The sequence below is a fragment of the Podarcis muralis genome, chromosome 3, assembly GCF_964188315.1.
Source record: "Podarcis muralis chromosome 3, rPodMur119.hap1.1, whole genome shotgun sequence".
Classification (NCBI taxonomy): Eukaryota; Metazoa; Chordata; class Lepidosauria; order Squamata; family Lacertidae; genus Podarcis; species Podarcis muralis.
This window is the reverse complement of record NC_135657.1, coordinates 44242704-44255830: the sequence shown is the minus strand read 5'-3', so window position 1 is coordinate 44255830 and position 13127 is coordinate 44242704. Positions and strand designations below refer to the sequence as shown.

At 41.5% G+C, this 13127-nt stretch overlaps 1 protein-coding gene across 1 annotated transcript in view; it reads left to right on the top strand.

Annotated features, from left to right (window-relative positions):
* Positions 1–13127, top strand: part of FMN2 (formin 2) — a 160460-nt gene that overhangs the window by 110327 nt on the left and 37006 nt on the right. Inside the window, exons 9-13 of the mRNA XM_077925750.1 lie at positions 1948–2039; positions 2163–2292; positions 5507–5653; positions 9340–9399; positions 10470–10590. Of these exons, the coding sequence (XP_077781876.1) occupies positions 1948–2039; positions 2163–2292; positions 5507–5653; positions 9340–9399; positions 10470–10590 (550 nt within the window). The remainder of the gene's footprint in view (positions 1–1947; positions 2040–2162; positions 2293–5506; positions 5654–9339; positions 9400–10469; positions 10591–13127) is intronic.

The following is a 13127-nucleotide window of genomic DNA, read 5'->3' as shown; positions in this document are numbered from 1 at the left end:
GGGCGCCCTCCGTAGGACGCCCCGCACTTCACGCAGCTGTCCGCAAGCCTTGCGCGCCCGGGGGAACTCCCCCTGGGAGCGCAAGGCTTGCGGGCGGTAGCCGGCAGCGCGGAGCACAGGGCGCCCTCCGTAGGACGCCCCGTGCTTCACGCAGGTGTCAGCAAGCCTTGCGCACCTGGGAGATCTCCCCCCGGGCGCGCAAGGCTTGCGGGCGGCAGCCTGCAGCGCGGAGCACGGGGCGCCCTTCGGAGGACGCCCCGTGCTTCGCACAGGTGTCCTCAAGCCTTGCGCGCCCAGGGGAACTCCCCCCGGGCGTGCACGGCTTGCGGGCGGCAGCCGGCAGCGTGGAGCACGAGGCGCCCTCCGTAGGAGGCTGCGGAGGGTGGCGCGGAGCTGCCCGCGCTCCAGGGCTTCTTGCAGCTCCGCGCCACCCCCCGGATCCTGGCGCGAAGCCGCGCGGGGCTCCGGAGGGTGGCGCGGAGCTGCCTGAGCTCCAGGGCTTCTTGCAGCTCTGCGCCACCCTCCGGATCCTGGCGCGAAGCCGCGCGGGGCTCCGGAGGGTGGCGCGGAGCTGCCTGCGCTCCAGGGCTTCCTGCAGCTCTGCGCCACCCTCTGGATCCTGGCGCGAAGCCGCGTGGGGCTCCGGAGGGTAGCCCAGAGCTGCCTGCATTCCGAAGCCTGGTGCGCGCTGAAGAGCGCCACCGGGCTTCGCGCACCTCTCCGCAAGCCTGGGGAGACCAGTGCGGCTCCCTAGGCTTGCGGATATCAGGCTGTTCTGGGGGCTGGGGTCGGGGGAAGCTCGGGCTTCCCCTGCACCTGCCCCGTGCCTGGGGAGGGGAAAAATTTTTTCCCCTTTATTTCCCCCCCCAAAAAAATTAGGTGCGTCCTATGGGGCGGTGCGTCCTATGTGGCGAAAAATACGGTACTTCTTCAATTCAGGATGTATTCAAGCACTCAGTGCTCAAAACTCAGATGTTCACTGTTATAGAAAGGGTGTGTGTGTGTGTGTGTGTGTGTGTGTGTGTGTGTGTGTGTGTGTGTATTACAACAGGCACATGGGTTTTTTCAGCTTCAGTGTTTGATGGGTATTATACTCATGTTAAAATACTACAAACGTAATGCTACTTAAGGAAAAACCCGTCTGCTGTTACAACACTTTGACCTCTAAAATAACTGTTGCTCTTTCCTTTGAACAGAATACTGTTGAAAAGTGGAACCTGCTAATAGAAAGTCACATCAATATTAGAAGGAAATGAGATTTTTGACTCTGTTTGTTTCATCTTAAGTGAAGCAAATCTTTATGTAAAAGGGGAATTGTTTAGCATTTTACTCACGGTTCATCTCCCATGGTTTCGGAACCAATTGATAAATAACTCACTTAAAGAATTGCTTTCCCCCCACCCTCCAAAAACAAATATTGACACGTATATCAATAGTGTTGAAAACTTTGATTTAGGTCATCATGCCTTACTTTGTTAAATGTGTTTTTGGAGATCAGATTGCCCTCAGGTGCAAGCAACTAACTAGTGAAAAGAAATAGTGCTTCCTAGACATTGGATCCAGGAAAATATATGAAAAACTCAAAAGGTTTGGGGGGGTGTGTGTGAGAGAGAGAGAGAGAGAGAAAGAAGACCATGAGTTGCCTTTATGTATGCTTGGATGAATAGATCTCTTGCAAACTTTTAACAGTCATAACATTACATTTAGAGAAGTTTTGTTCGGCATCAAACATTCTTGCATGTAACATTCTTCAGTAAACTAAGTCACTGAAACCATTGAAACCATCCATATAAACAGCTGAATTTCTTAATATGAGGAGTCATAACTGATTTTAATTGATTAACGTGTTATGAGCATTATATAATTTCTTTTATTTGTATTTGTATTCTACATTTAAACCATAATGTTCCCTCCAAACCCCCTCTCTTTGTCTGTCTTTTTTTAAAGAGAGCACAATCAGATGAACTTGAAAAGATAGAAAAACATGGCAAGTCAAGTAAAGAAAAGGAAAATGCCAAGTCTTTGGACAAACCTGAACAGTAAGGACCCTATGGTTGGGCATTCTATTGGGCTACAATGCTGCCTTCTGCTTTGTGGGAGAACAATTTGCCTGTGAAATTCATATAATAGGTATAAATAATACTTTTCATTAACTTCGGCAGGTTTCTTTATGAGCTGTCCCTCATTCCCAACTTCTCAGAACGAGTCTTTTGTATCCTGTTCCAGTCAACGTTTTCTGAAAGCATTTCCTCCATCCACAGCAAACTTGAATTGTTGCAGAAACTGTGTGAGGTAGGTTAACTTTGGACCATGTGATGTGAGGGCTAGATTTGCTGATATTTAATCTTTCTTGTTCAGCAATACTCATATTTCAAAAGTTTTATTTACTTTAGCTGCTCATTAAATGTGAAGGATAGCAGTCCTGCTGAATGGAACATTTTATGATTGTGCTTCAAGATCAAAGCAAATCTTAAGATTTGGCTTTCAGTGCTGAAATATAACATCACAAGTCTGTAGCCAATGCACACCAACCTCTAGAGAATAATGTACCTTCTTCCTGTGCCAAAGCAAAATCTCTTCTGCCTGTAACCGATGCTGCCTTCCCTTTAGCATTTTCTAAACAAACACTATTTGGCTTTTTCTCTTAATGTGTGTGTTAATTTTTGTAAACATCCTTTCTGTTATAATTTCTAATAATCAGATTGGAGTAACTTGGTGACATTGACATTAGCTAAACATCTTGAAACTTAACTACAATAAGAATCTACGGCTGCTATCCTATATCCATTTAATCTGGGAATAATCCCCATTGAACTCAGTGGGAGTTACTGTTAAGTAGACACGTATGAAATTGTGCTTTGTTGTTGTTGTTGTTGTTGTTGTTATTTTGTCGTTTAGTCGTGTCTGACTCTTCGTGACCCCATGGAAATTGTGCTACGTTTCCTAAACATTCTTCTACAAATGTAGCAAGTTCTGTTTGGAAAAGTATGGTCAAACAGCTCTTTGCAGCAATGTACAACTGATATTTTATTATATTCAGTGCCATTTTTCTAGAAAAAGAGATATGAACACCTCCCTCGTTCTCTTCTAATGGCAATGGGGCCCACCTGAGAGATGCCAGAACTCATTTCCAGTGAGTTCCAGCTGAAAAAAACCCTGATTATTTGTCGCTTGCATTAAAAGTTGGTTGGTTGGCATCTCTCTGTCTTGGGAGACAATGTAGTAGTGCATTTTTGTGGTTGAAGTCAAGCTGTTGGAAGGTTACAGTGCCTGTTCTGGCTGTAGAAACTGATACACGAGTCACATGTTTTGTTGCAGTAAAAACTCTCACCTTAACTCTCATCTCACTGCTTCACCACCATCTTTCCCTGGGGTAAAAAACTAGGTTGCGTTGACTGCCCCAAAACATTTTCAGAGTGAAATGCATGCTTTTGAGGGTCTTGAAACACTTCCCACTCCAAACCCTATTGCTGTAGCTCTTTTTGTGTCTCTTTTTAGTCTGAGGTGCTGCTGCTTTGATGCCATTTCCCCTGGTTAGTCATTACATTATCCCAACCAGTCTGGTACTGGCTAATGAACATTATACTGTCATGGTACTACACGATCAATTAGATTTGGCCATGTGCCGATATCACTGAGGAAAGCCCTTCCTTTGCCCTCATTCTGATTGGTTGGGGAAGAGGGTGCTACAAACCAACCAACCAACCAACCAACCAACCAATCAATCAATCAATCAATCAATCAAAAAGGCCACCTTCTTTCAGGAGTCTTTCATTGGGCATTGCCTGAGGCAATTGAGTTAATACTTCCTCTCAGTCTTCCAGTGCAGGGTCTGAGTAGAAAAAAGAGGTTTAGTTTGTCCTCTTTCACCCTCCCCTACTATTCTCAAGAGATCAGTAAACAGATTTCATCTAACGTAATACTAATGAAGCTTTTTAGGCCTTTAAGAGGGACGCGGGTGGCGCTGTGGGTAAAACCTCAGTGCCTAGGGCTTGCCGATCGCATGGTCGGCGGTTCGAATCCCCGAGGCGGGGTGAGCTCCCGTTTTTTGGTCCCAGCTCCTGCCCACCTAGCAGTTCGAAAGCACCCCTAAGTGCAAGTAGCTTTATAGTGGGAAGGTAAACGGTGTTTCCGTGTGCTGCGCTGGTGCCAGCTCGCCAGAGCAGCTTCGTCACGCTGGCCACGTAACCCGGAAGTGTCTCCGGACAGTGCTGGCCCCTGGCCTCTTAAGTGAGATGGGCGCACAGCCCTAGAGTTGGACACGACTGGCCCGTATGGGCAGGGGTACCTTTACCTTTACCTTAGGCCTTTAAGAAGAGTTGACTTTTGTTTGCCATGCTTTTTTAGCCATCAAGAATCCAGTTGCTAAAAGTAGGGTGGCCCACCTCATTAAGAATTGTCTCTGTGTGTGTTCTTAACAAGAAACAGAAGTATACTTTTCAAAGTATAACAGAACGGCTCCATTGTGCCAGATACCTCCTTCCATCAGGAGAGGGTGGTTGTGGGGCTTAACCCACTATGCAGAAGCCTATGTGGTGGTGGTCTTCCTTTTGTGCCAAGCATTGGTGTTCCCTTGCTGGCTGAGTCATGCTCACACCATTGCTGCTGGTGATGCTTATTTATCTCTCTGCTAGCAAGTGTAAGATGACTAATTTGCTAGTGAAGAGAAAACTCTTCACAACTTGTATTCTGTGGTTGTTTCTTGTCAAGAATGGGAATCCTTCCTTGTTTTTTCTGGTGCGAAATCCAGAGTTGCATTGCTGCAAGTCATGTTATGGCTGGTGATATTTGCCCAGTTACTCTATTGCGCATGCAGCCTTTGCACACCTCCCCTGTGGGCCTCCAATATCCCCTGTTTATGAATTTTTCCCATCACCATAAAACATTATTGTGACTTTCCCCTGCTGTCAAAATCTGTGTTTTCTTTCCCAGGTACACACCTGCTATATGCCAGATAGAGCATGTACTTAGAGCTCCACCTAACATTTTCTATGGTTCAGCTGTTATATGACACTTCCAACCACTTTCTCTTGACAAAATATGGCGCTTGTCCCTTAATGGAAACTGGGAAACCCTGATGATGATGATGATGATGATGATGATAGTAATAATAATTTATTTATACTCTGCCCAGCTGGCTGGGTTTCCCTATTATATATGTGTATATCTTGAAGAGGAGTGACCTTAATGATACCAAATGATTAATAAGTACTGATATTCCTGTGCCAGGGAAGGGCGGGGTGGTGGTGGTAAAACTTTCAGAATTTGAACAACATTTTGGTGTTATTTTATTTGTAACCCATGAGCAACAGTTAAGTCTTACAAAATTGTTACCATTGAGGTTTTATTGAGATAAACATAGCATGAATATGATATGCAAAAGTAAGTTACAGCATATATATTTCTTATAACAAGTAATCATTTTTGCCATTGCCATTGTCTATTATTTCTTAAATGAAACCAAATATTTCTGATGAAGAAGTTGCTCTGTATCTTGTTTTCTCAGACACTGAAGAATGGCTCAGGAGTTATGCAGGTCTTAAGTTTGGTCCTTGCTTTTGGGAATTACATGAATGGTGGAAACAGGACAAGAGGACAAGCAGATGGCTTTGGGTTAGACATACTTCCCAAACTGAAAGATGTCAAGAGTAGCGTAAGTTTGGTTCTTTTCAGCTGTTGTAAAACTTAATATTGTATTCTTTAGCTCATAGATTCCCTGTGGTTACCTCAGTCATTAAATAAATGGTTGATCACATCTGTTATGTATATGGTCCTTAAAGTCTTGTTTCCATACTGTTTTTTTAAAATAAATAATTTTTATCACATTTTCAAATTTTACATTTCATTATAGCCATCCATTATAGCCATCCATTCAACTTCTTCCCTCCCTTCCCTTCCAAGGTTCTTTTAATTTACCCACCATTCCTGCATATTTTTATATACCCATCTAATTCAGTTCTCCCATCTTGCATCCCTTTTAAATATGTTATACTGTTGAATTTTCCTTAATACTGCCAGCATTTTCATCTGTACACAAATATTTACTACATACTCAGTGAAAATGTTCCACTCTTCTAAACACCTGTGATTCTTGCTCTCTAATTCTGCTTGTTAGACCTGCTAACTGTGCATATTCTATCATCGTAAGTTACCAGTTCTCCTTGCTAGGGACCTCCCTCACCTTCCATTTTTGGGCTAACAGGATCTGAGCCACTGTTGCTGCATACATAAATGTCTGAACCATTCGTAACAGAAATGCCTCTGGGGGTTTTTTGGGAATTCTGTTTTAAACATTTTTTTCCATCTCATTAAATATCATCTCCCAATATTCTTTAACTTTTTTTGCATGCCCACTACATATGAAAAAGCCCCTTCCATGTCTTCACATTTCCAACACAAATTTGATTCCACTTTATAGTTTTTAGCTAGTCTACTTGGGGCTAAATACCATCACTTTCATGTAGTTCTCTTTCAACATGTAACATGCAGTAAATTTCTTTCTTCCAGACTTTCTCCCAGAGGTTTAATTCAATTGTATATCCTATATCAATTGCCAGTGGGTCATTGAGGCTTTAACCACCTCATCTTTTGTTTCCCACTCCAATAGTAGCTTATACATTTTAGACAATATTTTTTCCTTATTCCGCAGTAACTCTCTTTCAGATTGTGAACTTTGGTCCAAAAATCCATTGTTTTCATACTTTTAGATAACCAAATGTTTCAGAGATTCCCTCAACAGTACACTTTCTATGTTTTATTGGATTCAAACTCTTCTTCCCACCATTTATATATAAGATAATGGTGATAGTGCACATTTACATGATCAGACCTTAATACATGTATCCCTCATGAATGTATCTAATTAGCAAGAATTATATCAAAAGTTTGGCTAATCTAGCAGGTTCTCTTTTTTTCATTAGCAAGAAATCAGAAATCAGAAATCAGAAACGTAGAAAGACGTTAAGTAGTTGTTCTCTCAGGATAACCTTATGTGAACAAGCTCTTAATTGCTTACAAGATTGTCTACAAAGCATAGAAAGCATTTACAAATGGAAAAAAGTCTTAAAGATATAATTATATATCACATGTACCCTTGGAAGCAAGTAGAAGAGATTTGAATGCTAAGCAACACTGCAAATTGCAAAAAAAAGTAACTTGATGAATTTTGTTGCAGAATTCATTTTTCTAGGAAGCTTCCCATCTTGATCATTGATTGGTCCCATCCCATTACTGATGTCAGTTACTGAAATACAGTCTTTTAGCATTGCATCACTTCAAGACTTTGTTGAGAAAGGCCAGGAATACATACTGGAATGAAGCATTTCTTTCTATTTGGCCACTTTGAACACTATTTGGTAATGTCTGAAGTGACCAAAGACAATGAAACAAATACTAGCCAAAAATTATCAATAGTCAGCTAGGTGTCAAATTTCCTTTAATACTAGAAATAAGTCTATAAAAGTAGAAAAGTGAAAATAAACCCCCCCCCCCAAATTGTGATTTTTGATGTTGGGAACAATTCTGCATGCAGCACCCGAGGTGCGGAATGTTTAACAGAAATTACTATGAATGGCTGAAAGCATAAGAAATGGTGTTTGGGTGTGTGTATGTATCCTCTGCGAGTCTTTTCACATTGGACAACAGACACTAAGATCCCATCCATTCTGAAGTGGATCTGGATCAAGCTACTGAGAGGCTTACAATTCATGGAATGTGGCAACTCGCATCATCACTGCACACCAGAGGCTGGCAGACAATACCATGCTGTAGCCTTCAGACTCTGACTTCTCTATAAGTGGTGGGGACTTTGGCATCTATGGCAATTGTCTTCCTGTTCAAATGTGATGTCCAGCACACTGATCTTGGCAGTCCAGCACACTGATGTTGGCATTGTTTGATGTGAAAGCTTAAGTAGCTCCATGATACAATGTCAAAAAATGCCAAATAAATTGGATTCATTTATACTTGCTGTGTCCACAGCACACTTCTTGAAATTTCAGAACATGCTTTAGGGATCACTTATGAAAATGACAACCCTCCTTTTCTACATAGTGAAAGTTGTAGTGAAATTGTTGTGTTTTATCATTACATCTGCATATTTTCCAAACTGAATCTGTATTGAACTTTGAATTTCATGCAGGTTCCTTTATTAGTGATTCTAAATTAAATTGTTGTGCTTTTTCTTTTCTTTTTAAGAAAATAAGAAAGGTTATTCTTAGTCAGACCATTGTTCCATCTTGCCCAGAAATTTGTTTCTAACAGTTGCCTCCAGGAAATTCTCGGGGAAATTTACAAGCAGGGCATAATGGAGAATGTTATCCAATGTTTGTCACAAGAGGTATCAAAGGTAAAGGTACCCCTGCCCGTACGGGCCAGTCATGTCCGACTCTAGGGTTGTGCGCTCATCTCACTTAAGAGGCCTGGAGCCAGCGCTGTCCACAGACACTTCCGGGTCACGTGGCCAGCGTGACGAAGCTGCTCTGGCGAGCCAGCACCAGCGCAGCACATGGAAATGCCGTTTACCTTCCCGCTATAAAGCGGTACCTATTTATCTACTTGCACTTAGGGGTGCTTTCGAACTGCTAGGTGGGCAGGAGGTATAGTGCCTCTAAATTGGCCAATGTTTCAGTTGTCTTGGCCAATAGGCTTTAACTTAGTTTTCCTTAATGTAGTTGTCTAATTCTGTATCTATGCACTATCTATAGTGACCACCATAACATCCTGTGGCAATGAGTTTCATAAACTATGTGTGTGATTTGCATGAAGAAGTACTATGTTTTGTCCTCTTTAAACATATTGTCAACAGTTCATTGGATAACCTGCCCTCAAGCTCCAGCATTTGTTTCCTATTAATTGCATTACTGTTCAGTTATAAACAGTATCCAGTGGTTTAAGTTGAAGCAGACATAGTTCAGAAACTTTCAGTTTAAGGAATCATTAATAGAGTTTTACATTCCGTCCATTGGTATCCCTATCATCATTAATTTCTCTGCCATTGGCCTTTACTATCTGAAAATAACAGCTAGATATAGATGAAACGAGGCATAAAAGAAAAGACTGTACACATTTCCTCATATTTTGGGCATTCAACACTCCCTTTAATTTTCTGTTCATATGCATGCAAGATTGGACTCTATTTCCTTTAATCCTGATTTAATATGTCAGCTCTTGCTTCTCTGCTAACATAGGTCTGAGTTATAATGCTCTTGTCCTCTTCCTAAGTTTCCTTCACCTTCTAGTTTAATGGTTCACCAACTGTATAAAAAATAGAAATGATGAGCAAAAATTGGATACATTTTATGCACAATAGCTTCATTATTTAATTTTGCCCCTGTACAGGACAACAGCAGAAGTCTTCTGTCATATATCGTCTCATATTATTTGCGTAATTTTGATGAGGTAGGTATAAATTTCTCCATTTTAACTTTTTTTGTTTTGGTTTTCTTGCTTCTGTCACTGAAGCTGAATTCATTGTCTTCTAGTGCTTTAAGTGTGACAGTATGCTCTTCATATAGCTTTGATTGACCATTATCTGCTAGGAATGTGGATATGTTTTTGAGGTGAAATGTTGTTGCTGTTGCTATGGTTATTAGATTAGATTTCTAACCCGCTCTTCACCCTAAGGTCCCAGAGTGGGTTACAACAGTATAAAAATACAATAAGCAAACTAACATGTTTTTTTAAAGAAAAACTACCAGAAGGGTAGATTGAAGCTTACTCCTCAGTGGCGTCAGAGACATCTGCCAAAACAATCCATTCAAGATTGTACATGCCATCTACAACAAAAACTAATACTTCACAGTCATGCATAAAAAATTGCATACACTGAAATTAGAATTGGAAATTGCAATCTCATGTTACCCTGGCATATCCATATTTCTGAGAAGGCAATGGTACTAGCTCAGGCCTCCTTCTCTGAGAAATTGTGTACATCATTTTTGCAGAAATGAATCTGGAAATAAATTTCAGGTCATATTACTACTGGGCTTAATGGGCACAGGGAGCTTCGGTTTAACTTTCAGAGCAGGGATGAAAAAGCTGTCTCTTTCCTCTCTTCAGAGGTTGTTAGCCCAATGGTCAGGTATGATGGCAGTTGTAGTCCAACAACATCTCGATGGCTACAGGTTTCCAGTCCCTGTTCTTGTGTAACTATGCCCTGATCTCCATCTGCTTTACAGCTGGAAAAATATAGCTATCCCACTCATCTTGAGGCTCTGGCCACTCTACTCTATTCTTTACCATTTTAAATATAGTTGGAGACTAGTTCATCTTTTCCACGAGCACACAATGAGCTACCAAGTGATATTGCCTATTTGCTTGTTGGATTCCATTTATCTGGTATTAACAAGCCTGTACCTTGACTACTTAGATACTATATTTGCTTTAATAAGTAGGTGTTAAAAGTTGAGCTCATATCTCAGTTGCAAATATTTTAATATTTTAATTTTATTTATTTTATGCTTTGTCAGGATGCTGGAAAAGAACAGTGCATCTTTCCTCTTCCAGAGCCACAGGACCTTTTTCAAGCTACTCAGTTAAAATTTGAAGAGTTTCAGAAGGATCTCCGCAAACTTAAAAAAGACTTGCGAGGTACGTGTTTGCAGTCCCTTTTGAGAAACATTTAGAAGATTTCTCTCTGGGTATCTAAAGTTTGAAAGATATGATGCCCATAAAGCCAAATGTATGTCACAGATATGAATAAAAGCCTTCAAGTGGATGTTATCAGCAATTGATTGCAAAACTAAGCTTCTACAGAAGAGAAAACAGTTATTCTACATAAGCCTTTAAAATTGCACTTCTCATATTTAGAGCTTTTCAAAAATAACTTATGCGGTTTGTCTTGAGAAGGTGAATGAGCTGTGAGGGAAGTCATCATTTGGAATTTCTGACATATCACTTAGAAAATCTGAAATAACTTGCACGGAAAGCATGGCACAATATTTAAGAACACAGAGCTTAATATATAAATTGTTAAAAGTGCCAGAGTATTCTTGATGGGCTATTTAGGCTGAAGTCCTGGAAATAAGTTCTGCTGAACACAATGGAGCTAATTTATGAGTTGACATGTATAGGATTGTTCTGTTAATCTAGCTCTCCAAAGCAGCAGGATGGTCTTAAACCACGACATATATTCAACAAGACAGATGTTTATTTAACCATAGACAGTTGCTAATATTCTTGTCTTGGTAGCTGAACATGTCGTTACAAGATGAATCTGATTTTGTAGATATATTTCAGACAGGTTTCAGACCCGGTTTGGAACTGAAACTGCCTTTGTTGTTCTCTTGGAATTCTTAGCGGCTTTTGATACCATGGTATCTGTCTGAGATGGCTGTTGGAGATAATGCTTTGAAATGGTTCTGCTTTTCCAATTCCAGAAGCTGGTGTTGGATCCTTTGGGAAATGTTCTTCAGAGTCCCACAATTAAAGATCCTGGTGGATTTTTATTTTAAGTGTTCAGTAAGCACTGAAAGTTCAGGAGGGATAGGGGGCTGTCTGCCCTCAATTGGAAGGGAGTTCCAGAAAATTGGACCCACAATGCTGAAGGCACAGCTCCTTGTGGATACAAGCCAAGTATCTGAGCCATGGGGACCGCTAATAGAGGCTCCCCTGAAGTACACAGTGATTGAGCAGGGCTATAAGGCATCAGATATCCTGGACCTTGTATTAAGGACCTTGTAAATTAAGACTATTAAGAGTCTTGAAGCTGCCCCTGTAGCATGTGGGCAGCCAGTGCAAGCTTTGGAGCACAAGTAGTGTCTGTCCCCAACAAGCCTCGCCGCAGCTTTTCACATCAGCTGGAGCCTTGGGATGAGGCCCAAGAGTCACCCCACCTTGCAATAATCAAGTTCTGAGATTGCCATTATTAATGGAGATTTCCCCTGCTTCTCAGTTGTACAAGCCAATCTGAAGCCATGCAACATCTCTCAGTTGCTTCTGGCTTAATATAATGCTGGTCCTGCACATGACAGTCAAGCAATGTCATTCTAAATGGAGACTAGTGATTAAGGCTGCAAGATAAAGCTCTTAAGAGTCACAAGCAGTTGGAAAAACATGACATGAGTTTCTTCTCACATGAGGAAACAATTTTCTGAGGTTTTCAAAGCAGCAAATTTAGCATGGCATTAAAGCTAGTGCAATTTGACTTGACGAAAAGAATCCTTTTAATGGCTTTAGCTGAATTTATCGATGGCTTTTGCAAGTTTTATAAACCATTGGATGCTCATCGTAATAGCAGAATACTCTTATTGTAGGGAGGGAGGGTTCCAAATAACTTCTAAACTAAACAGATATGTACTCTTACTCCCCATTCCGCACCATATATCTCTTTCTTACTTGCACAAACACAGATTCCCTGCATGTACATAGAGGCTCAAGCATACTCTTATTTTCCTCATGCATACTGTCATATATGCTCCTTGCCATCAGTTTTCTTTCTTTATGGCCCTTCCTCCTGTGACAGCATAGGACAGTGAACAACACAGAAGAATAATCAAGCAATAATTAAAAACATCTAAAAATACATCTCTAAAAGAAAGAAACAAAAAAAATCAAAAACAATGCCAGCTTCTGAAATTTTGGTTGTGATTCATATCTGAAAAGTCTGACTAAGCAAATATGTCTTCAGTTTGTGTCTAAACGTCATCAGTATGAGGGGCAGATGCATCTTCTTGGGGAAGGTGTTCCATAGATGGGGCACTGCCATGGAGAAGGCCTTGTCGCACGTTGTCTCCCCTGAGCTAGTAAAACTTACATTCAGAGGCCTGGATCCTACCTAGCCCTACACAAATGGAAGAATCCTTCCATTCATGAAGGGAACTGGGATCGAGCAGGGGCTCCTGCTCAAGTTCATGGATGAAGCAGCATTTTTTGCCCGTCTCCCCTTTCCCTGCAGCTACCTACATGCCTCTCATTCTGCTCCAGAAATTCATCCAACCTTCTGGAACAGATTTTCAAGGGGCAGAGGGGGAAGGATAGATCAGTGAAGCCCTCCACTTCCCTTCTGCTTGTAGTCAGAGGCATTGTTGTTCTTAGTCGTTTAGTCGTGTCCGACTCTTCGTTACCCCATGGACCAGAGCACGCCAGGCACTCCTGTCTTCCACTGCCTCCCGCAGTTTGGTCAAACT